We start from the raw sequence: 27,237 nt of genomic DNA on the forward strand, positions 1-27,237 counted from the left end.
GTTCCCCTGCTGTTGCCAGCACCCACGGCCATGGAAGCTTTTCTCCTGCCGCTGTCAGCGCTCATGGCCACAGAGGCCGTTTCCCCCTCCCTGCCTGCGCTCACAACCACAGAAGTTGTTTCCCTGTCACTGCCTGTGCTCACAGCCACGGAAGCTGTTCCCCAGTCACTGTCTGTGCTTACAGCCACAGAGGCTGTTCCCCAGTCACTGTCTGTGCTCACAGCCATGAAGGCTGTTCCCCAGTCCATGTTGGTCCTCACAGCCATGGAGGCTATTCCCCAGTCCATGTTGGTCTTCACAGCCATGGAGGCTGTTCCCCAGTCACTGCCTGTGCTCACAGCCACAGAGGCTGTTCCCCAGTCCATGTCAGTCTTCACAGCCACGGAGGCTGTTCACCTGTCACTACTGGTGCCCACAGCCACGGAGGCTGTTTCCCTGTCCCTGTCAGTACTCATGGCCATGGAGGCCATTCCCCAGTCTCTGCCAGTGGTCACGGCCAAGGAGGCCGTTCCCCAGTCTCTGTCTGTGCCCTCGACCATGGAGGCCGCTCCCCAGTTGCAGCTGCCAGTGCTCACGGTCAAGTCATGGTCCTGTCACCTTGTCAGGTTGGGTTTTTGTCTGACGGGACTGTGACATTATCGCCCCATGTTCTGTCTTGTGTTTCGTGTCCTCTGTTTCATGTCCTCTGTTCCTCTGCTCTTGGGTCTCTGTCTCGCTCTTGCTTTGTGACAGGTTCTCCCTATGGCCAGTCCGCCCCTGCTCGGAACTGTCAAGAATGTCAAACTGAACTGCCAGAAATGACAAAAACACCATATTACCACAGAAAAGGTAGTCAGTACCTACAATTACTTCTCTAAAATTATAATCAGATGACTTTATTGATTACTTAATTGAAAAAGTAATCACATTACTCATTACTTTACTTGTAAGTTATTTTATTACCAGAGTTAGGGAGTAATGGAATACAAGAAATGGGATTACATATTTAAAATACTAAATTTTATTTTTATAAATTTGTATACATTTAAAAAAAAATGTTTTTTTTATCTGTATAAATGATCGATCCAAGGAACGTTTGACCAGCAATGAAACACTTTCTTATGATTTGTTACATTCATACGATCAGACAGAGGGTGCTCTTAAACTGTTTTGAGTGAAACCGTGGATATGAAGTCAATGAAATCAGAAAAGGATGTTGCTGTGTACACTCTGTGGGGTTTTGAAGTAATTTTGGAGGAACAGAAATAGTTAACCTTGTGTAAATTTTCATGTGAACGTTTAGCTGTATGCTAAGCTAAAATACCATTTCTAGCCATTTTACATGCACCTGTTACCAGGCATGATTATTTTTTATTTTATTTTTTTATCAAGAAAAATACAAAAAACAAGATACATTTACTCTGCAGATACTTAGGCTTTTTTCAGAAAATATATTTTTAATATAAGTGTATTTTGTCTTACTGTACTGGCAGATCTTTTTTTCACTTGTGTTTAGTCAAAACAAGTGAAAAAAATCTGCCAGTACTGAAGAAGTAATCCAAAGTATTTAGTTTATGTTACTGACCTTGAGTAATCTAACGGAATATGTTACAAATTACATTTTACAGCATGTATTCTGTAATCTGTAGTGGAATACATTTTAAGAGTAACCCTCCCAACAAACTTTTCACAGAATAATGTTAATATTGTTCAGTGTTGCACAAGTCATAAACTCAGCACCACATGTTTCTCCCTTACAATCCCTTAGTTAGGGGGCGCAGGCCCTTCAGCTCTCACATAAATTCAAACAGAAGAACATATGAACATAATTTGTGTTTTTGTAATTATTTTAGAAGTATGTGTAATAAAAGTAATGTACTGTACTTCAAAGTAATTAACTTAATTAAAAGTCAGTAACTGTAATCCGATTACAAGAATTTAAAATGTAATGTTTTACACTATTTGACTAAAAGTTATTAGATTACAGTAATTATTTTGTAGTTAGATTACACACAACACTGGATGGAATTTAATTTCTTACTTTACAGAAAAGAAAAAAAAACCCTCATAAAATTCTCTCTAGCCATTCTCTTATAGTGCTTCTTTATATTTTATTGCCCTGTGTGTACACAAATTGCTTTATTTCTTACATGCAGGACATAAAACAGGACTCTAAATTTAGTGAGCTCCCCATTGTCCTCAAAAGCATAACAACACGGGCCTTTCTATTGTCTATGTCTGTTGCAATGAGATCTGACTGTGTGACAGTGTCAATCAGCAGGGTTCCCTCGTTCTCATTCACCTGCTGTATTTGCCAAATTAAGCTTTATTCACGCTCAATTCCTTTTAGCACAATAGCAGCATAAACTGGCCAAGTGACTTCATAATTGGCCCTGGCTCCTCCAGTCTCTCCAGCCCCTGAATGTGCCTTTACAGGTTTGCATGCGATGCCCTGGCCCATCTTTGCCCTTGCCATTGGCCTGACACGCACATTTAGAAGGGGTGAAGAGGGACACACACTGAATTCTGGGTACAAACTCATCCTCTCAGACATTATACAACAAACCAACACGTTACACACACAAAAGAGGCTATGACCGCGATTTCAAACCACCAACACGCTCATCTGTAAGAAAGTACTAAAAAGTACTTAATTGAAATATTTTAATATTTTTATTATAAAATCCGAAGGCAATCCAAATTAGGATTAATGATTTGCTTTGATTAAATGAATATGTCCTCAGACCCTCATATTCAGTCTTAAAGCTGAAATGTGTCACTTTTTGTGTGTTAAAAATATTTTTTTGGAACCAGCTTAATATGCATAGACAACTGTAAGTAAGACATTCATATGTACATTTTCTCGAAAACTGCAAACACTCTGTTCTGTTTGTTTTAAGCGACCCATCCAGCTCGAAACAACAACACTGACCTAACCAATTATTTGAGTTTGGGGCGGGACTATATGTTTGTGTGATCAACAGCAGTCAGGGGCTATATTCAGAAGGCTGTTTGAAAGCACAGAAATGACGCACTTCCGCTTTAAATGTACAAACGTAACATGCACAAGAAACTGGCCTAATTGATAATAAAGCCATATCCCCATCTGATAGAAGCTCAGACGTCTTCTTCTACAGGCTGGCCTAACTTCAGTTTTAATATCACCTGTGAAGTGAAAAGAGAGCATATATGAAAAACGAGACATGACAGAGGTTGATTTTTGTGTTCACAAGCTGAAAACATGATCTCTGTAAAATAATGTATATACCTCTTTTAGCTGAGCAATTTCCTTGTTGTCCACGTTCCTCTGTGCATTGTTGGTGATGGCTTTCACTCAAGTTGCATAGCTGTGTTAAAAAATTAAATACATCAATTTCACAATGCACAGTGGCTCCAAAAAGTATTTTTTAGGCACTTAAGTCACACATGTAATTGCATTGGAAACAAAATATAAATTCAAGGTGCAACTGCAAACAAATAATGCAAGACCTTTTCTCAGAAATAACGTAATATTTTCTAGCCATTTTAGCTTTAACTTTACTTTTAAAATAATTTTTTATTTTATTTTTTTTAAAACAAACTGCTCCCAAGACCATTTTAGTGGATGTACTGTATGAAGTCAATTCCCTTCAAGTTCACAGAGGTGAGCACATTGAATGCAATGACATTCATACATTTTTAAGTGTGCCCAAATATTTTTGGGGGGTTACTAAATGTCATCTTTATGTGTGTGTGTGTGTGTGTGTTGTCTAAAACATCCCTATAATATAATACCTTATAATCCCTATAATATAACAGCAGAAAATTATATTTAGGAGCTTTAATGCAGCAAAACTATATGATCATGACCTCATGACTGACTCTGAAATTAGAGATTATTGTTTTAGATTTAGAGGAGTAGAATATTTGGAGAACTTTGGGACACTGCTTGGGTTGTTTGGTTCTCACATAAGTGAGTTGAGAGTTTCATCCAGGTTGCAGTCAGAGGGGGAGATACTGAGGATAATGAGGGTCTTGTCATTGCCCCCCAGTGAGTCCTGCATGAGCTAGGTCAGCTTGTTGTTACGGTAGGGCACATGAGGCTGCTCCATTGACAAAGCTGGAATCACATCTACTAAAGAACTAAAGGATTTGTTAATAGAGTTTGCCTCCTGGAACGAAACACATACAAAGTGAAATGCACACAGTTTCTCTGGATGTTAATTATATATTTGAATCATATATTTGAATTTCAAGGCTTAAACAATTTCACTTCCTGCCAGGTCCACCAGACTGAGATTCCCGAAACTCACACTCCCATTGGTCAGACTCCGACTCTCAATCATGATGCCAATGATCAGGTGAGAGCGTGAACTCTCTACATTCATCTCTAACAAAAGAAGAATGAAAATCAAAAATATTTTTAAATTACTTACTTTACTCAAAGATTTTTTTTCTTTTTATTATTAGTAAATAGATCAATAAATATACTGGGAAAATATATGGGCTATGATGGTCATGATTTAAAGTTATTTGTATAGCATTTTATGGGGAAAACTGACAAGTTTTGATTAAAAAAGTCTTTTCATTTTCAATTAACAGGTATTGGATGGATGGTTGGATAGATGGATGGATGGATGATGTATAGAGACCATACTAAATCTACGTTTGTTCATGGAAGCCACACTTGACTCTTTTGTATAATGTTCATGCACATTATAACCCTAAATTACTCATTATGCCTGTTCTCAGACACATTACACAGTTACACTCAAGGACCACCTCCTTTGTTAGGACATTTGGCAACAGTCCCTACAAAAGCAGTTCTGCTAGGTCATCATGTACTTAGCATGCATTCATCCTGACTGCAACTAAAGCAATTAATCCAAACCATTTAACTGGACTCCTTTGAAGTTTCATTAAGCACATACTTGTGGCTGCAATGTGACAGATTGCATAGCCCTGCTCGAATAATGAAAAGATTTCACTGGCGCTGGTTGCCTCCTTTGTCTCTGCTCCCTGAGTAAACACAAGCCCCTTTCTGTCCCTCTTAATTTGGATTTGCTTGGAGAATGCTTCAGTGGGGCTTACAAAGAGATCCTTTAGGCGGTTGTTGTACAGCTCCAACATGTAGGCTGAAACCTGAAGATGGACAAAAAAAGATGATGAGAGGAGAGAAGAAAGGAGGAATGAGAGTAGAGTGTAAAGACTACCAAACATCAGCTCATTAAACATGTAAAGTATACCACACTTAAACTCAAATTTAGAATCATTCTTCTGGATGATTTCAAAGATCTTGGTGAAGGTTCTCTGGATGATTCCTGGGTTCTTCCGATCTCTATCTCCAACCATTGTGAAGGTTTTCTCGGAACCCGTATGGCCATACGCAAAGATGCATACGTTAAAGCCATCAATCGCACACTGGATTAGCCTTGGAGAAATGTGCATCTATTTAGCATTCTTCACCTCTTCCAATCTGTTCAAATTAAAGACATTGTTTAAGCAAGTTCACCCAAAAATGTAAATTCTCACATCATTTACTCACCCACATGCCATCCTAGATGTGTATGACTTTATTTTATCTGCTAAACACAAATGAAGATATTTAGAATAATATTTCAGCTCTGTTGGTCCATACAATGCAAGTGAATGGGTGCCAAAATTTTGAAGCTCCAAAATCCACATAAGGGCAGCATAAAAGTACTCCAGACAACTCTGGTGGTTAAATCCATATTTTCTGAAGCAATATGATAAGTGTGGGTGGGAAACAGATCAATATTTAAGTCCTTTTTCCTTCACTTTCACTTTCTGCTTGTTTTTGGTGATTCACATTCTAATAAAAAATGAATTACTAACACCTGCTCACTAACACCTAACATATTGCTTTAGAAGATATGGATTTCTTCTACTGGAGTCATATGGATTACTTTTATGCTGCCTTTATTTGGATTTTGTAGCTTCAAAATTTTGACACCAATTCACTTGCATTGTATGGACCAACAGAGCTGAAATATTCTTTTAAAAATATTAATTTGTGTTCTGCAGAATAAAGAAAGTCATTCACATCTGGGATGCCAGATGTTAGGTGAAGTATTCCTTTAAAGGTATAGTTCACCTGAAAATTTAATTTCTGTCATCATTTATGCATCCTCTTGTTTTGAAACCCATTTGATTTTTTGATTTTTATTATGTGGAACACAAAAGGAGATGTAAGGCAGTATGTTAGTCTCTGTCTTCATTCACTTTTATTGCATCTTTTTTCACATACAATTAAAGTGAATGGTGACTGAGGTAGAGGTCTGCAACCCGACCCGGGCCCAACAGAACCTAAAAAACTGCCAGGTTTTATGCTCGGTTTAGTTTTTCAAGTATGAGTTCGGTCCGGGTTGAGACTGTAATTAATGAAAAATTAAACAGGCCTACATAGCTATTTTCACTCACACACGCTCACTCAAAGACACGCATGAACAGATGAATTGAGGGCCGTTCACACCAAAAGTGTTTTTCGTGTGTCTGCTTTGTTTTCCCATTGTTTTCCTTTATAAACACATGCTGGACAGACATATTTGACTGTTGCACCTTGTCTTGCTGTTTCTTCAGCGTCTCGCACAAGACGGGCACATTTTTTTGACACAGTGTCAAGTTAAGAAGAACTTTAAGTTTCAAAAACAAATGTTGAGACACCTGTGTTCTGATTCACTGCACTGCATCTAGCTTGTTTTTAGTGCAGTTTTCACAAAGATTCAATGTTTTGAACAAGTTCAGGCTGCAAAGAGGTGTCTGTTACATTTTTTCACATTATTCCAGATTGTTTTGCACCAAGCAAAACAAAAAGTTTTGGCACTTGATAAACAGTAAGCCAATGGTTTTTTTTTCCTTCTGTTCTAGTATCTTGTTTAGCGCCTTGTTAAAACTGTGTATGTTTACTGTTACAATACTGTTACGAATGTTGCCTATGATGCTTACATAAAATACACCCTGTTGCAACTGGACTTGCTAGGAGCAGCAATTATAAAGTGAGTGTGTGTTTTCGGGTTCGGGTCGGGTTCAGACTTAAAATCCTATGTTTCTGTACGGTCTCTGGTACGGGTCGGTTTCAGGATTCATTTTAAGGCCCGTGCAGACGTCTAGACTGAGGCTGTCATTCTGCCTAACATCTTTTGTGTTCCACGGAAGATAGACATATGGGTTTGAAACAACATGGGGGTGAATTTTTGTTGTTGTTGTGAACTATGCCTTTAATTGTCTTAATATCCATTTCTGGCACCATTCATTTTTTTCCAAAATGTATGTAAAGAAATGTACTGTGTGTGCATACAATACATTTTTTATGGACATCAAGATTTTAGTTTAAAATTGATTTGAATGTATAGGGAAAGTTTGTATCTTTACTCTCAGGAAAAAAGTACTGTTTAAGGAACAAAGGCATCACCTTTAAAGGTACGCAACAGGTCCAGGGTACAATTATGTACCCAAAACGAGTTAAACATTTTAAAGGAATGTTCCAGGTTCAATACAAGTTAAGCTCAGTCACCAGCATTTGTGGCAAAATGTTGATTACCAAAAAAATTTATTTAGGCTCATCCTTCCTTTTCTTAAAAAAAAAAGAAAAGCAAAAGGTTACAGCAAGGCACTTACAATGGAAGTGGGGGCCAATTTTTGGAGGGTTTAAAAGCAGAGATGTGGTTTATAATTTTTAAAAAGCACTTACATTAATTCTACTGTTAAAACTGTATTATTTGAGCTGTACATTTGTTTAAATCGTAATTTTTAAAGTCGTTTTAGGATTTTAGGTTTTGTTGACATTACATCGTCATGCCAACAAAGATGTAAAATTGGCTATAACTTTACACAGAAAAGCAATTTTATCACACTAAAATCATGTTAACACACATATTGTTAACGTGTTATGGCTAAACTTTTGAAACAGTGAATATTTTAACATTAAAAATTGTAAGTGCCTCACTGGAACCCAGATTTTTGCTTTTTGTTTTTTTTTTTAAAGAAAGGTCATAAAAGCTGCATGCATAATAGTGTTAAATAATGTTGTTTAACATAGTTTTAGATTGAGTACATATCAACTATTGATGTATTACAGTAATATCACACTTACCCACTGGACTCCAGGATTTATTATTGTGAACAATCTGAGTTAAAGATCTTGTCAAACTGAAACTTGTGAGGTCCTCGAGGAGTCTCCAGGATCACAGAGTAGTCATCAAGACAAGTGACTATGATGTGACCTCTTCTTGCCTGCTCTGCTCAAGTCAGCGGTCTTATTCGACAGAACACTCTGATTTTACCTGTACATTACCAAACATAAAGTCAGGGACATCTTATTTACAGGTCAAAAAGTCTAAAGGATATACAACTATTTGCTAAGTGTCCCATCACAATGTCACTTATTCTGGACAGTCTATACACATATACACTAAAAAAATGTCTCACATTAAGCCTGGCAAAATAATTAAAAACCTTAAATGAACCTTAAATGCCCTGATTTTCCTTCTTTTGGCATTCATCTGTATTACTTTTGGATTTAAATACAACTGTTTAAAAAAAAAAAAGAATGTCTGGGAAACCATTCAAGAGTCTTGGAGCTATTTGGTCCAAAGCCTCAGATTAAATTGTAGATACCCATAAAAGGGCTATAACAGTTCATGTTGTGTCTGGCAACAGTTCCTATAGTATACTAACTGATTTCTATGTCTTTGGTCAAGTTATATGAGGGTGATATATTATGCCTTTCATATCCTCCACTATGTTGTAGTACTTCTTTCCCATGGTTCTTTCAGCGGTGCAGTTGTCAATAATCTTCTTATTTTCTTCTTTGAGTTGATTTAACTAATAGACAGAGGAGGAATATGAGGTCAGATGAATAGCAAACAGACTGACTTCAATTGAGACCATTACTGTGGCATATTTAGAGAGTCTAATATTCAGGATTAATATTGAAATTTAAGATTACTGAGTTAGGTCAGTTTAGTTTATACACTGAAAAATGATTTTTGATATGCTGTCATCACCTCAGCTTGCAGCAATAACAGCTGCTGCCCTAAACTCTTCTCAGTTTCAACATTTAAGTATCCATTTTGTCCAAAATTCACCTCAAACTTCTAGAAAGAGAGGAAAAAAGTGAGTATCAAGCAGTATTATTGTCCTTAATAAAAACTAAATGAAAAATGTTTATTAACTAAAAAGAAAAACTTCAATGTCACAGTTTAACTTCAACATAAATGGAAAACTAAAACTAAAATAAGTTTTTCATAACTCCAGTAAAAACGACCACAAATACATTTTTGTTTTTGATATACAGTGAAAAGCGTTAACTTTGGCAACCCTAAAATCTTAAAACTAAAATCAAATATAAATTTAAAAAATTAAAACTAAGCACTAAACTTAACTAACTATCAAAGTGAAAACTATTGACAACTGAACTAAATTGAATGGACACACAGAAAATAAAATTAAAAAACTAAATTAAAAATTAAAAACTATTATAACCTTGGAAAGTGAGACTGAGTGCAAAATAAAATTTGTATGTTTATGTCTGTTTGCCATATACTTTGACTCTTTCATCAAGCTCTGCTGCCCAAGCCTCATTTGTGTCAGACTCTAGGAATAATACAAAAACAAAACTACTATGTTCACATCTATGCTTTGATACATAAGGAGACGATTAATCATTTACACAGTCACCAATTTACCAATGACGGTGGATGTAGCTCCAGCTCTAATGCACTCCAAAGCCGCTTGTATGACCTCATGATGGAGTAAGCTGGCCTATGATCCTTCATCCACCTTTGGCTCTGCCCTGAGTTAAAACATGTCATTCAATTAGGAGATGCTTACGTTCAGAGTTGCGGAGTCTTTTAAGTTATATTCTGACTCTTTAGAAAACAATTACCATGATCCCACGTTTGCTGTTGTGTATTCTCTTGTTCCTCATCAGTCTTCTGGTTGGATTCTTCTATGGTTTGTTCTAGACTTTCTTTAATCTCTGTCAGAGTTTTTTGGTTGTCCACTGCCATTTGGACAAACTGCTGCTTAGCTTCAACCAACTCACCATAAACATGATGAGCCTGGAATACAGAGAGAAATTACCCATAAGATAACAATTATTAATGGCTTAGAATAGTGTTTCCCAACATTTTTTTGTCTTGTGTACTCCCACATCCACATCTGTAGGGCTTATACCTCTTCACTGATAGTAAACCAAAAATGTGTTCCTTTAAACTCATTATACTGGATATCATTTAGCATAATAATTAATATTTTTAAAGTAACTTAAAACAATAAATACTGTAGAGGAAAAACAGACTAAGTGGCACATTTTGCTTCAAGTGACATCCACAAAAATTTATAAAACTGTATAAAAATTATAAAACTGTATAAAACATATTGCACATGTAACATCCTGCTCCACGAACCGGCGTGGGAGGCGGACGCGCTAACAAGGAGGCTAAAGGCTACAGCCCATGGCATCAGTCGCTAGTGCACCTCTTGAGGCCAGGGGAGTGAGATTTACACTTACCGCACAGCGACCACGTACCAGCTGGCTCCCGTTACACACACATTTGTTTCTTCTTCTTTTTTTTTTTTCTTTTTTTTTTTTTAGAAAGGAACTGAAAATCCTAACATAAATTACAACCATGTTTTAATCTTTTAGTAGTTTTATAAGTCATTTTAATCCATTGACAGCCCTAATATTTTTAAGTCATAAATATTGTTTTATAGGTAATAAATCGATAAAAATGCAAGTGAATGGTCACCAGAACTTTGAAGCTCCAAAAAGCATAAAAAGGCAGCATACAAGTAACATATATGACTCCAGTGGACTCAGTGTTTTCAGAAGTGACATAATAATTGTGGGTGAGATCAATATTTATGTCATTTTTATATATACAGTACTGTGCAAAAGTCTTAGGCACATAAGATGTTTCACAAAAGCATTTGTCTTAAGATGGTTATTTATATCTTCAACTTTAGTGTGTCAATAGGAAATTTAAATGTTAGACTCCCAAACATTACTTTTGCAAATAGAAAAGATTAGAATAGAAGAAAAGGGAGCCCTGCAACAGATGTCATGGCCCCCATAAAGCCCCAAACTGAACATCGTGTCTGTCTGAGATTGCATATAGAGACAGAAGCAGTTGAGACAGCCTAAATTGATAAAAGAACCATGGTGAATTCTCCATGAAGCTTGGAACATCCAATTTGCCAACCAACAAGAAAAACTGTGTCCAGGTGTACCTAGGAGAATTGGTGCTGTTTTAAAGGCAAAGGTGGTCACACCGAATATTGATTTAGCTTTTTTATGTTTACTGGACTTTGTATGACATTAGGTGATAAATGAAAAATATTTTTTCATTATTTTTGAAGACATCCTCACTATGCAACATTTTTCACAAGTGCCTAAAACGTTTGCACAGTACTGTATCTATATCCACAGTAAAACGAGTCTTATATCGACATAACCTAGGCTGCTCAGCAAGGAAGAAGCCACTGCTCCAAAACTGCCATAAAAAAGCCAGACAACAGTTTGCAAGTGCACATGGGGACAAAGATCTTACATTTTGGAGAACTCTCCTCTGGTCTATTGAAACAAAAATCAACCTGTTTGGCCATAATGACCATCGTTATGTTTGGAGGAAAAAGGGTGAGGCTTGCAAGCTGAAGAACACCATCCCAACCGTGAAGCATGGCAGTGGCAGCATCATGTTGTGAGGGTGCTTTACTGCAGGAGGGACTGGTGTACTTCACAAAATAGATGGCATCATGAGGAAGGAAAATGATGTGGATATATTGAAGCAACTTCTCAAGACATGAGCCAGGAAGTGAAAACTCGGTCGCAAATAGGTCTTCCAAATGGACAATGACACAAGTATACCTCCAAAGTTGTGGCAAAATGGCTTAAGGACAACAAAGTCAAGGTATTGGGATTGGCCATCACAAAGCCCTGACCTAAATCCGATAGAAAATTTGTGGGCAGAACTGAAAAAGCGTGTGCGAGCAAGAAGGCCTACAAACCTGACTCAGTTACACCAGTTCTGTCTGGAGGAATAGGCCAAAATTCCAGCAACTTAGTGTGAGAAGCTTGTGGAAGGCTACCCAAAATGTTTGACCCAAGTTGAACAATTTAAAGGCAATACTACCAAGTACTAACAAAGTGTATGTAAACTTCTGACCCACTGGGAATGTGATGAAAGAAATAAAAAAATAAAATAAAGTAGTGATCCTAACTGACATAAGACAGGGAATGTTTTCTACGATTAAATGTCAGAAATTGTGAAAAACTGAGTTTAAATGTATTTGACTAAGGTGTGTGTAAACTTCTGACTTCAACTGTATGCATACCCCTGTTTAGGAATCACTGGCTGAGAAACCAGAATATGAATATAAACTCAGAATATGAAATATGCTAGCAATAAGACCCAGGCCCAGATGGTGTTTCACCTGCCTGTCTGCGCTGACCAACTGACCCCCATCTTCACACAGATCTTCAATAGATCACTGGAGCAGTGTGAACATCCCTGCTGCTTCAAATGCTCCACCATCATTCCGGTCCTCAAAAAAACCCAAATCACAGGAATAATGACTATAGACCTGTCGCTCTCAAGTCTGTGGTCATGAATTTGTTTGAGAGACTGGTTTTGGCCTACCCCTCTTGGACCCCCTTCAGTTTGCTTACCGAGCAAACAGGTCTGTGAATGATGCTGTCAATTTGGGACTGTATTATATCCTGCAACACGTCGACAGACCTGGAACTTATGCAAGGATCCTATTTGTGGACTTCAGTTCAGCCTCAATACCATCATGCCTGATCTTTGTTTCAACCAAACTGACCCAGCTCTCCGTGTCCACCCCAATCTGTCGATGGATCACCAGCTTTCTGACAGATAGGCAGCAGCTAGTGAGACTGGGGAAGCTCACATCCGGGACCCTCACTATCTCACCATTAGCACTGGTACTCTTCAGGGATACGTTCTCTCTCCACTGCTCTTATCCCTGTACACGAATGACTGCACTGCAAAAGACCACTCTCTCAAGCTCCTGAAGTTTGCAGACGACACCATGGTCATCGACCTCATCTGCGATGGTGACAAGTCTGCATATAGACGGGAGGTTGATCAGCTGGCTGTCTGGTGTGGTCACAACAACCTTGAGCTGAACACGCTCAAAACAGTGGCGATGATAGTGGACTTCAGGAGAAATCCTCCCGCACTCAGTCAGAAGGAAACTACAATGGACAGTAAGGACTGCTGAGAGGAATATTGTTGCCCCCCTGCCCACCCTCCAAGACCTGTATGTCTCCAGAGTGAGGAAACGTGCAGCTAGAATCAGTCTGGACCCCACACACCCTGCCCACTCCCTCTTTGAACTGTTGACCTCTGGCCGGCGCTACAAAGCACTGAGCGTTTCTCCTATCACCAAAAAAAATTCCTTGTGTATGTGAGAACACTTGGCAATAAAGCTCATTCTAAATCTGATTCTGATAAATCAATTTGTAGTACAGATGAGAGGTGAAGGTTTTATAACTTTTGTCATCTCATAGTTTTTAAAAGCACCTGTTGTATAACAGCACTGAAGAGGTTAGCGTATGCTGACTGTTCAACAGGATCTGTCACCCTCTCTTTTCATTCCATGAGCATTGAGATCTCCCTCTCTCTTCAACAGGTTATCCTTCAGAGCCTCCAGATGAGCTTGCGTGCCATCTAGTGATACATCTGAATCACTGCAGTCCTGATGGCACAGGGAAGTACATCACAGTTCAAGAATGTCATCTCATAGAAATCATACATGCTAGGTTCTTTATCTGATTACTCTTGTATTACTTATTGCATGTTTTGTTGAAAATCTAATTTTAAGTGCATTAAGCACCAATTTGCACCCCTTTCATTAAAGGAATATTCCAGGTTTAATACAAGTTAAGCTCAATCGACAGCATTTGTGGCATAATGTTGATTACAACAAAAATGTATTTCGACCTGTCCCTCCTTTTCTTTAAAAAAAAAAAAGCAAAAATCTGGGTTACAGTGAGGCATTTACAATGGAAGTGAATGGGGCTAATCTGTAAACGTTAAAATACTTACTGTTTCAAAATTATAGGCGCAAGACATACACAGTATGCCTGTTAACATAATTTTATTATGATAAAATCGCTTACTAACCTTTTCTGTGTAAAGTAATATCCAATTTTTCAACTTCACTGTCATGACGACGTAACACCCTCCACCCTAAAACCCCAAAAAGACCCCCAAGAAAAGGAGGGATAAATCGGAATAAATTTTTATGGGAATCAGCATTGTCACAAATGATGTCAATTGGGCCTAACTTGTATTTAACCCAATGTATTACCTTTAAACATAAGTGAAAATTGAATAAAACAGCAATTTGGTGTCTGTACTTTTATTACACATATTTAAAATGTAATGTAATCTAATTCCTTTTTGTAATCTGATTACATAATACAGATTACATGTAGTCCATTACTACCCAACACTGGTTTATCATAATGCCATACCTTCTCCATGTCCCATGCTGCTAAATTTTATTGATTCCTCTCCTGAAGCATTTCGTGTTGCTCCTGAAATCGGTCATTCAGACTCTCCGAAGTCTGATCAGAGGAATATTAAATATCACACAAGAAAACAAAGCAAATCCTAGCCAAATAACAGCATTATGACATAATTACTCAGATTATAATCAAATATCATCTGCGAAGTGAAAGAAAACCCATGTTGTTGTGGACCACCGTGCTGAAAGCTTTAGACCAGCATTAATTTACAAGCTAGTTTATGCGAGTCTGAGTTAAACTCAGCTGGTAAAGCTTGTCGACCAGCATAGTATTTCTGGTGAAGCTGGCTGAGCTGTTGATACTCTTGCTGGTTAAGATAGATAAGTAGCTTGGAGGCAACATCAGCACAAAAGCATCCCTTGCTGTCTCTGCAACAGGTTAAACAGGTCACTAACGTTACAATTAGGTTTAGGCCTGCCTGAACCTGAAATGGGGATTTGATGTGCTGAGTTCACAATGAGGAGAATTTGGGAAATAGGAGGAAGTATTACAAAGTTGATGATACCTGTGACTCACACTGACCTTCTCTTCCCAGTATGCATGTTTTCTGGCCACCTTTTCCTGGTAAATATTCAGTGTCCTCTTCAGGGAGTCAAGCTTATTTTGGTAATACGTCCTAATTTTAAGAACTGTTCTTTCCTACACAAACACACATTTACAGATACACCCATAAATACACTTAAGCATCCATAAAAGCATCACATTCTTGATTTTTGTTTGACTGATTGACTAGCTTCGTCACCTGGTTCTCCCGTGATGCAGTAAGAAAATTCTCCTCCAGTTCCTGAATCATCTCCTGATGTCTGTTCTTCATTGCCATCATATCATCTGTCATCTGTTGGTATGGTAACAACTATAAACTAAACATATATAGTGGCAATGAAAATTCAAATGGCTCTGCCCATTTTTGGTATTCATGGAATTATTGTCCAATTCTGCATACTAGAGTACGCCACAGTACAGTGTTCATTTTAAGACATTCTCATTCTTCAGGTCTCAGGAAAAACATTGTCTTGCCTAAGGTCTCGTACAACAAGGCATCATACCAAACTGCCTCAGACCAAAAGACATCAGACCAAAAGACAGCAGACCAAAAGGCATCAGACAAAGCAGTCTCGGAAAAAGAATCTCATTAATTTTCAGAGCAAAAAACTATTTTATGCTTTTTGTGTAGTCTACAGACACAGGTGGCATATTTCTATACTATTGTAATGTACAAATTTAGAGTTATATAATTGTAAATGTATGTTCTCATGTCTTTTTTGTAAGAAGGGATGTGATTGGTTGTTGGTTACCCTGGACCTACACAAAGGGAGAGCTTAATTTTGCTGTTTGGCTGAACTGAATTATTTTGATTTTATTATAGGGACTGCTTTATATGATTTCATTTTGATTTATTTAATTGATATTTTTGTTTGTTGTTGATGTAAAAAAAAAAAAAAAAAAATCATAATAACTGGCAGCTTTGATTTTGAGCCACCCCTTTCACTGATTAAGACGGAGAACAGAGTAATTTTAAACTTCATGAATTTGTCCTTTGAGGACTGTTGTTTAGACTTTGTTGTTTTACTGCTGAGGATAGAATGATTATAATAACAATATTAAGAATTATTATTATTTTTATTATTATTTTACTGTATTTATAACGTTTAAATATTTGTTTACATACAGGCATCTTCAAATTCTTTTGTTGGATGATAACAATATTGAATCATTAATATAACAAAATTATCCTTTTAAAGTGTCAGATTTTATAAATAAAGCATCAAATGAAGAAGTTATCCTGTGGTTTACTAAAATAGTGTATAAGACAAAGCAAACAATGTCATAACTAAATTCAACTTGTTACATGAAGCTTAGCTTCATACACAAACTCTGCTATTAAATTATACATAAAAAGCTGTCCATAATGTCCTAACATTTTATTGGTGCACGGTTGAATGTTGTGAGTAGTGGAGATATGCAGGACAAAAGATGAGTTTTAGGCAGCTCGCCAATGTTGAAGACAAATAATAAATAAGTGTCATTGTATTTAATCAGTTTAGAACGGCGGTCTCCTTCAGCAATAACGATTTACCGACTCTTTAAACATAAGTTAAACATAATTCATAAAACTAATCTGGATCTCCCAGAAGGGGCTTCTAATTCAAGCTGATAACACTCTGAATATCATTAGCAGCAAAATTACCTCAAGGGACTACAGAAATAATAAAATGTGTATAAATTACACCTAAAAGGACTTATTATTAAATCATTATAAATAGTATAAACTACTTACACTATTTTAAATTGTTAAAAATATTGTAAGAATTTACAAAAAGGTTGTATTCATTAACATTAGTTAACACAGTAGTTAACAAACAATGGACAATACTTTTTCAACATTTACTGTATTAATCTTGATAAATGCTAATTTCTACACATGATAATACATTTTCCACAAGATAGGCCTATATGTTAATTAGTCAATTAGCATTAGTTAATGCATTGCGAACAAACATACAAACAATGAACAATATTATTTTTGAAAAATTTACATTAAACAAGCATTCAAGGCAAACACAAAAACATATTATTATTATTATTATTAAATAAATATTATTATTATTATTATCATCATCATCATCATCATCATCATCATCCTATCCTCAGAATGAATGGTCTGATGCCTTTTAGTCTGATGCCTTTTGGTTTGATGCCTTTTGGTCTGATGCCTTTTGGTCTGATACCTTTTAGTCTGATGCCTTTTGGTCTGATACCTTTTGGTCTGATACCTTTTAGTCTGATGCCTTTTAGTCTGATACCTTTTGGTCTGATACATTTTAGTCTGATGCCTTTTAGTCTGATACCTTTTAGTCTGATACCCTTTGGTCTGATACATTTTAGTCTGATGCCTTTTAGTCTGATGCCTTTTGGTCTGATGCCTTTTGGTCTGATGCCTTTTGGTCTGATACCTTTTGGTCTGATGCCTTTTAGCCTGATGCCTTTTAGTCTGATGCCTTTTGGTCTGATACATTTTAGTCTGATGCCTTTTAGTCTGATGCCTTTTAGTCTGATACCTTTTGGTCTGATGCCTTTTAGTCTGATGCCTTTTAGTCTGATGCCTTTTAGTCTGATACCTTTTGGTCTGATGCCTTTTAGTCTGATGCCTTTTAGTCTGATACCTTTTGGTCTGATACCTTTTGGTCTGATGCCTTTTGGTCTGATACCTTTTAGTCTGATGCCTTTTGGTCTGATACCTTTTGGTCTGATACCTTTTAGTCTGATGCCTTTTGGTCTGATGCCTTTTGGTTTGATGCCTTTTGGTCTGATACCTTTTGGTCTGATGCCTTTTGGTCTGATGCCTTTTAGTCTGATGCCTTTTTTGTCTGATGTCTTTTGGTCTGATGCCTTTTGGTCTGATGCCTTTTGGTCTGATGCCTTTTAGTCTGATGCCTTTTGGTTTGATGCCATTTGGTCTGATACCTTTTGGTCTGATGCCTTTTGGTCTGATACCTTTTGGTCTGATGCCTTTTTTGTCTGATGTCTTTTGGTCTGATGCCTTTTAGTCTGATGCCTTTTGGCCTTATGCCTTTTGGTCTGATGCCTTTTGGTCTTATGCCTTTTGGTCTGATGCCTTTTGGTCTGATTCCTTTTGGTCTGATGCCTTTTGGTCTGATGCCTTTTAGTCTGATGCCTTTTGGTCTGATGCCTTTTTTGTCTTATGTCTTTTGGTCTGATGTCTTTTGGCCTGCTGCCTTTTGGCCTTATGCCTTTTGGTCTGATGCCTTCTGGTCTTATGCCTTTTGGTTTGATGCCTTTTAGTCTGAGGCCCTTTGGTCTGATGCCTTATTGTACCAGACTTTAGACATGACAAGGTTTTTCCTGAGACCTGAACCCTTTTATTCCGAGGAATGGTGCCATTCTGCCTGATGTCTGAGAACTGACACTGAGGTCTGAGTATGTCCTAAAATGAATGAACATAAATAAAATATGTAGCCACAAGAGAAACTAAATAAAGCATTAATTACACACCTAATGTGCGAATTTCACTTAATTTCGTTGTATTGGCGCTGAAAACACTTCTTAGCTTAATAAATAAATATTAAATTTCCAAACGGGTCCATTCTTTCCGACTAAAATCACTTGAACGCACATGATATCTTATGTCCGATTTCCCACCTCTTAAGTAGGCTATGAACCCAGGAGGACTTGGCCGTACGGTGGAGTAAGACTGCGTTTTACTGCCACGTAAAAAAATAAAAATAAAAAATCTACGATTTCGAGATTAAAGTCATAATATTGACTTTGACTTTTACCTGCTGTTCCTACTCAAGTTCATCTGACACATAACAAACGCCTCGAGTGGGAGCTTTCTATTTTCTCTTTTTATTACGCAAGCCTCATTTCTAAATATATAATCTATAAATCTCATTTATAATCTTCATTTGTTTTTAACAATCCACACACCAAGTAGATTTTAATGCATGCACCGGCAAACTTGTTCGGTTATTCGGGTTTAGTCTGGAGTCAGTACGCGTGAATAAAGAATGTTTATTGCAATGGAATTTCCTCAAACGCAACTCAAAATAGCAGAATGGTGAGCTATAAGCCTAAATAGCACAATACAAAGGTTTTAAAACGATAAATCTCACATTAATGTCAAACAAAAAATTTCTTGTTAAAAAAATAGTTATTTTTAATTTTACTCGGTGATCCCGCCATGGCTTTTTATTGCCACGTTAAAAAAAAGATTTTGTATGAGAATAAAGTCAAAATTATTCAAATAAAGTCGTAGCATTTTGAGCTTATAGTCATAGTATTTTGAGAATAAAGTAAAAATTATTAGAATAAAGTCGTTGAATTGTGAGAATAATGCAGCTTTTTAGAGGAAAACAATCTCAATATTAGGCTAAAAAGAGCGTCATTATCACAATGATAGAATGTATGACGAGCAAGCAGCTTCATTAATGCGAGAGATGGATGTGGAGGATGTAGTTAAATCATAGGCTTACTTTAATTTAGGATTTAGCAATAAAGAAATCTTTGGTCTTTTGGCTCATCAGCACAGAGTTATTAGTATCTGGACACTGCAGCAGTTATGTAGGAAATTTAATTTCTTCAGGACAAAGAATTTGCGCAGTCCCGCTTGGCGTTGCTGTTGGGTTTTCCTCTCAAAACAGTACTGTAGCTGAGGGGACGTTACCACATACAGTATCTTGATATGGACTTATATGATTCACAGGTTCCAGTTATTTTTCACTTCACTTGAGTGTGAGCCTATATCTCGCGCCTCCCTTGACAGGTGCCCACATGTTGAAAACTGTACTAGTGCACACCTCATTCATGAACAGAGAGCTCGAAAAACTTCCCACAAATTCAGCTTAATTATCTCCCTGGTTAGTGGTGTTGTATGTAAAAACCCAGACACTCCACTTTGCTGTTGTCCACCACATCACTTTCCTTTCGATTTATTGTCAACATATTTAATTTTAATCTCATACTGCTTCAAATTTCTTCTCGTAATTTTTACTTTATTCTCAAAATATTATGGTAAATGAAACTTAGATCCGCAATTTAAATAAAAAATGTGTTTGATCCATTTATTGTGTGCCTGACGTTTGCTTATATAAAGCTCTGAACAGGTATCCGTGTTGTGCGCTTAATATAGGCCCTAATTGTTATTTGACATTTATGGTGGTCATTTTTAAAATCATGGAATGAAGGATTCTTCTTTTTTAATATTTTAATATGCCCTGTAGGCTAAGCCCTGGATATCACTGAAGACTAGCAATGCCCCTGAATCAAAGTGTAACAACTTGCAGCTGTTATAGACTGATTTATTAGCCTTATGTTTAAAATTGAATTTTAGACTGATGGATGTGTGTGAAAGATCGACTACAGCAGTGGAACACCTCTGTTTTAATGGAAACATATCGAGTCAGTAAGCTACTGAATGTAGTTATATATAATACTATATTTTACCTTTCTGTGATAAAAAATATTTTATTATCTGCTTCACATTAAAATCAAAAGTCTGTATGTGAACACCATTAATACACAAAGAAACTGGTTGAATGCAAGAAATTCAGTGCAAATTTAAATTAAGATGATGATTTATAATTTTTTGACATTAGTTAAATGGAGGAGGATAGGATAGGAATAAATACAATTTCATTGTGAATATCATTTACATTGTGCTTGTGTCACAATGTTGGTTAATTGCACTAAAATTATTAGTGATTAATTCTGTTTTCTATGTTTTAAATAAAATTGTAGATGGGGCCACAGTCATATCAATCACTTTTAAGGAATGTCTCACCAACCCCAACTCAGATTATTGTCAAATAAATAAATAAATAAATAAAGCCTTATCACAACAAGCAACTCAACCTTTGTAAAAGCATTTTTACTGTGTGGATACACTTACATAATCTGAGGCAATTATTATGTTCTATAATTTATGTTCAGTAATTATTATGGTTATAAGAACAAACTAAGATGGTGTAACAGGACTGGTTGGTATGTGTGGCAGCAGGGGCGTGGTCGAGCGTTCATCCGGAGAGAGAGAAAGTGGTAAGGATGCACACACCTGAGCGCTATAATGTCTAACACCTGTTTCTGATTGCAGTATGCACTGGGGAGAGCGATAAAACCACGGCAGAGACGAGGGAGAGAAACGCCAGGTGGTGGCACTGGACCCACTCCGCCATTCCTTTCGCTAGACGACGGATAAACTGCTCCAGCTAATCCCTCGGCGCCGCGGTCCTCAGCCAGCAGCCACTTCTGGCAGGCGTCCCGGAGCTGTTGAGTGAAGGCAAATGGGCGACCGCGCCCATCCATCTTCATCGACCGGAAGAGATTTCGGTATTGCTCGGGAAGCTGGTAGGGATGAGTATGTACCACTACCCCGGGCATAGTCTCGATGTGGTGCTGTATGAGGTTTGTATGACCAGGCAGAGGCAAGAACATGTCTCCAAAAACTTGGCAACCTCTGTGAGTTGAGACGGAGAGAGGTGGTCTCCACAAGTGACTGGGGTGAGATGATTGGCTTTTTAAGTTCACCTCCAGTCCGAGCTCCACCCTGATGGGGTAGAGAGAGAGCGAGAGAGAGAGAACGAGAGCTCCTCCTGAGCGGCACTGGACCCATTCTGCTGTTCCAGTTGGCAGATGAAGGACGAACTGCTCCAGCACCGCCAGATTGATGATCTACTCGGCGTCGTGCTCCTCCACCAGCAGGCATCACGGAGCTTTTGGGCGAACGCAAACGGGCGGCCACGCTCACTCAGCGTTATCGAGCAGAAGTGCTGTTGTTGTTGCTCTGTGCTGTGGCCGACCCATTGCAAGATGGCTTTCTTTTAGTCCTTATACACTAGGAGGTTCGCTGCAGGCAGATGTTGGTCCGTGAGCTGGGCTTCCCTGGACAACAGTGGAAGGATGCAGGCCGCCCGCTGTGTCTTTGGCCATTTCCACAGCTCCACCATTCGCTCAAACAACTCTATAAACGCCTCTGGTTCATCTTGCGGGCCCATTTTTATCAGGGTAAATGGGGGCATGGAAGCTGGTATCCGTGGAGGGGCAGCTCAATGTCAGAGCAGCTCAAAAATAATCATAAAAGTATCCATTTTTCATGTGCTATATTCCACTTCTGAAGTCATATGATAGCTTGGTGTGAGGAACAAACACAAGTTAGTCTTCATTCCATGATCATCATCCCCATCTACCATCACATTCAAATACCACTTTAAGATGTGTCATGACAGGTTTGATGTCAGTGATGTCAAATCCCATTGGCTCTTGTGTCTTGTGACCGATTGCAACATACTAAAGTTTGGATGTATCCTTTTGAATAAGATGTGACTGCCTTCATGGACCTTAAGTTTCACTCTATTCCTCACACAAAGCTATCGAATGTCTTCAGATGACTTGAAATGCAGCACATCATTGTTTGGAATACTTAGTGTTTTCCTGTCATATATTTTTTAAATAAATTATTGTGACCTAGGTCCTCAAAAATATCAATATAGTGTAAAGTAACAAATTATTCTGACTGTGCATTTATCTGCCTGTTATAAATTGAATATTGTTGAGAAGTGGTTAGGTTTAGGGTTAGGAGATCTAAATTATCGATATACAGTAATAGTATAATTCAACTATACTAATACATTTATAATACAAGTGTAATGCACAACAATATCATTAGATTGCCAACCATGTGACGGGATCCTCTGAACTGATGTAAGAATGTAATAGCAGTGATGTTTTTGTGGTACACTACAGTGACATATTCCCTTTGAAAGTGCCCTGCCAATATCCATAATGACCTGCAAAAACCAGCTCCCATTTTTACAGTGATTTATATATATTCCCATCATATAGGATGCATGATATACCCCTGAATGCTACCATCACTCTGAGAATAGGTGTCTAGAAGAGAGACTCTGTCTGCAATGATATGTAGAGTCAGAGAAGGCAATACAATCCCCAGCCTTCAGAGAATTCCTCTTTTAAACCAAGCTTTTGTGTTATGTCAAAGGACTTTGGAGTTTTGGTCTCTGACCATGAGGGCTGCCTTAATGAATTCTGTGCTCCAGTCTTCACAGACCAGATTTATTTAAGGGATAGTTCACCCAAAAATTCACACCCAATCATTATTTACTCACCCTCATGATATCCCAGGTGTGTATGACTTTCTTTTTTCACCAGAACAAATTTGAAGAAAAATAGAAAAATATCTTAGCTCAGTAGGTCCTTAAACTGCAAGTGAGTGGAGATTTCTCTTTTGAAGCTCCAAAAATCACAGACAGCCAGCATAAACATCAACGATATGACTCCAGAGGTTAAATGAATGTCTTCTAAAGCGATACGATATCACCTGGGATATCATGAGGGTGAGTAAATAATGAGATAATTTTTATTTTTCGGTGGACTATCCCTTTAAGGAACACCTTCAACACACTGCTGTCTCCTTAAAAAATTTTTTAGTGTGACTGATAATCAGTCAAGTAGCAAGAGCATAGATTTGAATTGTTCATTTCTGAATGTCTGTTTACAAATGTTTTGTACAATTCAGTGCCTTTTCAATAAATATTCAAATATTAAAATAAACATTTGGTATTTTGTATTTTGTATTTTGAAAACAGAGCATCATTTTGAACACTATATAAATAATAATGACAATTGTAACGGTAGTAGTAGTAATAGAAGTAATAATAATCGGAAGAAAATGATTAAAAGCAACATTTTGGGAAAAATAACTCATCAAATTAGTTATTTTATAACCCAATTTATTGGGTAAATAGGCTACCCAATAAATTGGGTTAAAAGTACCCAACTAGGGGGTCTGTGCTATATCAACCCACCTTTGGGTTAGTGATTGGGTTATTTTAACCCAACTGTTTTAAGTAAGTACAACTTGTTGAGATTTATCCTTATGAGAATCAATAATTTGGGGGTTTGAAAGGTGGCTGTGAGAGCTGTGTAACAGGAAATGTCTACAAATTTATTGTCATGAAAGGGATATGAAGGACCAAAAACACATGACATCTAATGAACGAACCATCACCACCCCATGCCTCCCAGCAATAGAGGGAGTGACAGACATGTGACTACTGCTAAACTGCATTCCTAACAAACAACTTTGTGTTCTTGTCCATAAGACAGTGCTCTTAGGTCCAGTGGATTAAGCTCTATTCTTAAATGTGACACATTACACAATGTAGAGTCGAGAAGAGTCCCTATAAGAATGCATCATTAGTGGTATCTACATATTTGGGTTATGCATAGCTTGGCAGAATCATATGGGATAAACATCTTGACATCCACTGGAGCTTTATCCTCACATTCTCTTACTCTTGCACTCACCGAAGACACATTGGAGGCTATAAATGAAATTGCAAATCTTTTTTAGAATTAACTTCTATCTGCGCTTTAATTATACACAACCACCTTTTCCAGAGCCTACCGTTGCCAATGGATTTTGGATCATGATGCCGGTCTGCGCCAATCCAGTGTTTGAATGTGTTCCATCTGAGTCTACCTTTACTCAGCCTTGAGACCTCACCATTAGCTGCAACTTGAAATATTAAAATGCAGTTACAGTGACACTTCTCTTATTAAGCTCTGATCAAGTCTAGAGCTTATTTTACACAGCCTTGATGAGTACTGTCCCTAGATTAGTGTGAGTCTGTTCTATCCCCCATCTAAATCTGGGATATCCTGTCTATTATTGATGTATGTTTTGATGGGTTTTTTCACAGTTATATTTCCTTTGAAGAGGAATGTGTTAAGTTCCCTTTAAATGTTTCGGTATACTGTGTGTGTGTGTGCGTGTGTATATATATATATATATATATATATATATATATATATATATATATATATATATATATATATTGTGGCTGCGGGGGCATGGTCTAGCATTCGTCTGGAGAGAGTGAAAGTGGTATGGGTGCATACACCTGAGCCCGATAATGACTAACACCTGTTACTAATTGCAGTAAACATTGGGGAGAGCGATAAAGTGAGACCACGCCAGAGGCCGAGTAGAGAGCCCTGTCTGAAAGAGACCGTTGTGTTTAAACTGGAAGTGTGTACTGCTGAAAAGCCCTTTTTGAGTTGTTATTAAAAATCATACCTTTGAGTTGGAGAACCCAGTTCCTGTGTCCTCCTTTCCCACCCTACTTCAAGTCCTTTACACTGGTGCCGAAACCCGAGAAATTGGAGGTGAACACAAAACCCAATCATATCGCCCCAGTCACTTGTGGAGACCACCTCTAACCGTATCAAGTCACAGAGGTTGCCAAGTTGCAAAAATAATTTGCAGACATGTTTTCTCCTCTGTCGGGCCGTATAAACCTCATCCTGCGCCACATCAAGACTGAGCCGGGGGTAGTGGTACATAGCCATCACTACCGACTGCTGAACACAAAAAAATAAAAAATAAAAATAAATTAAAAAATTAGATGCAATGCTCGATATGGGGTAATAGAGGAATCCCACAGCGATTGGTCCAGCCCGGTTGTCTAGTCCCTAAGAGTGACGGGTCTGTATGGTTCTGTGTGGATTATAGGAAAGTCAACGCGGTGTCCAAATTTGATGCCTACCCAATGCCTCGTGTTGATGAGTTGCTCGATCGGTTGGGCACCGCTCACTTTTATTCGACACTGGACTTGACAAAGGGTTATTGGCAGATCCCCTTAATGCCAATATCCCGCGAAAAAACGGCCTTCTCAACACCGTTTGGGTTACACCAATTTGTGGCACTTTCATTTGGTTTGTTTGGAGCCTCGGCTATGTTTCAGTGCCTCATGGACTGAATCCTCAGACCACACTCTGCTTACACCGCCTATCTGGATGACATCATTATATACAGTAATGATTGGCAGCGGCACATGCAGCATCTGGGGACAGTTCTGAGGTCGCTGCGACGGGCGGGACTCATGGCAAACCCTAAGAAGTGCGCAATTGGACGGGTGGAGGTACGGTATCTGGGGTTCCACTTGGGCCATGGGCAGGTGCTTCCCCAAATTGATAAAACTGCGTCGATTGCGACCTGCCTGAGACCCAAGACCAAAAAGGGGGTAAGACAGTTTCTGAAGCTGGCTGGCTAATATAGAAGGTTTGTGACTAATTATTTGGACATCACTAGCCCGCTGACTGATCTTACTAAAAAGGGAGCTCCTGACCTGGTCCAGTGGTTGGAGCAGTGTCAACAGGTGTTTACGCAGGTGAAAGCTGCACTTTGTGGTGGGCCGCTTTTACATTCACCCAATTTCTCTCTCCCTTTCATCCTACAGACGGATGCTTCAGACAGAGGGCTGGGGCCATTCTCTCGCAGGTGGTGGAGGGGGAGGAGCGCCCGGTGCTGTACATTAGACGTAACCTCTTGCTGAGGGAGACTAAGTACAGCACCATTGAGAAGGAGTGTCTTGCCATCAAGTGGGCGGTCCTCACTCTCTGCTACTACCTGCTGGGGCGGGCCTTCACCCTCTGTTCGGATCACGCCCCACTCCAATGGCTCCACCGCATGAAAGATACCAACACGCAGATCACCCGGTGGTATCTAGCTCTTCAGCCGTTTAAGTTCGAGGTGGTCCACAGACCGGGAGCGCAGGTGGCTGTTGCAGACTTCCTTTCCAGAAATGGGGGGTGGAGTGGTAGACAGACTGGATGTCTCCCTGGCCTGAGTCGGGCGGTGGGGATATGTAGCGGCGGGGGCGTGGTCGAGCATTCTTCTGGAGAGAGAGAAAGTGGTAAGGGTGTATACACCTAAGCCTGATAATGACTAACACATGTTTCTAACTGCAGTAAGCATTGGGGAGAGCGATAAAGAGCGACCACGCCAGAGGCCGAGTGAGAGAGACCTGTGTGAAAGAGACCGTTGTGTTTAAACTGGAAGTGTGTACTGCTGATAAGCCCTTTTTGAGTTGTTATTAAAAATCATATCTTTGAGTTGGAGAATCCAGTTCACGTGTCCTCCTTTTCCACCCTATGTCAAGTCCTTCACGTGTGTGTGTGTGTATATATATATATATATATATATATATATATATATATATATATATATATATATATATATATATTATCAGTCACACTAAACAAGTCAGAAGTTTACATACACCTTAGCCAAACACATTTAAACTCAGTTTTTCACAATTCCTGTCATTTAATCGTAGAAAACCTTTCCTGTTTTAGGTCAGTTAGGATCATTACTTTATTTT

The 27,237-nt window shown here is 38.3% G+C and overlaps 1 protein-coding gene and 1 long non-coding RNA gene across 2 annotated transcripts; both read right to left on the bottom strand.

Annotated features, from left to right (window-relative positions):
- Positions 1-1,001: 1,001 nt before the first annotated feature.
- On the bottom strand, positions 1,002-4,200 carry LOC127440206 (uncharacterized). Its single transcript, XR_007897092.1, has 3 exons — positions 3,928-4,200; positions 3,248-3,326; positions 1,002-3,144 (listed from the first exon to the last, which is right to left on the bottom strand). It is a non-coding gene; the product is annotated as an uncharacterized LOC127440206 (long non-coding RNA).
- Positions 4,201-5,173: 973 nt separating this feature from the next.
- Positions 5,174-14,697, bottom strand: LOC127440205 (uncharacterized). The gene is made up of 8 exons (XM_051696668.1): positions 14,483-14,697; positions 13,527-13,701; positions 9,866-10,040; positions 9,666-9,772; positions 8,985-9,074; positions 8,703-8,802; positions 8,072-8,261; positions 5,174-5,434 (listed from the first exon to the last, which is right to left on the bottom strand). Exons 3-7 carry the CDS (start codon positions 9,987-9,989, stop codon positions 8,221-8,223), a joined length of 462 nt encoding a protein of 153 aa, XP_051552628.1. The 5' UTR covers positions 9,990-10,040; positions 13,527-13,701; positions 14,483-14,697; the 3' UTR covers positions 5,174-5,434; positions 8,072-8,220.
- Positions 14,698-27,237: the final 12,540 nt, after the last annotated feature.

Source organism: Myxocyprinus asiaticus, chromosome 4, assembly GCF_019703515.2.
Source record: "Myxocyprinus asiaticus isolate MX2 ecotype Aquarium Trade chromosome 4, UBuf_Myxa_2, whole genome shotgun sequence".
NCBI lineage: Eukaryota > Metazoa > Chordata > Actinopteri > Cypriniformes > Catostomidae > Myxocyprinus > Myxocyprinus asiaticus.

Excerpts from the sequence above, each read along its gene's own strand:
- LOC127440205 (XM_051696668.1), bottom strand. The coding sequence starts at position 9,989 with ATGGCAGTGGACAACCAAAAAACTCTGACAGAGATTAAAGAAAGTCTA. Across the intron at positions 9,075-9,665 it reads AGCTACATCCACCGTCATTG|AAGTTTGAGGTGAATTTTGG; the intron begins GTAAATTGGTGA and ends CTCTCTTTCTAG. Across the intron at positions 8,262-8,702 it reads CATAGTGGAGGATATGAAAG|GTAAAATCAGAGTGTTCTGT; the intron begins GCATAATATATC and ends GGTAATGTACAG.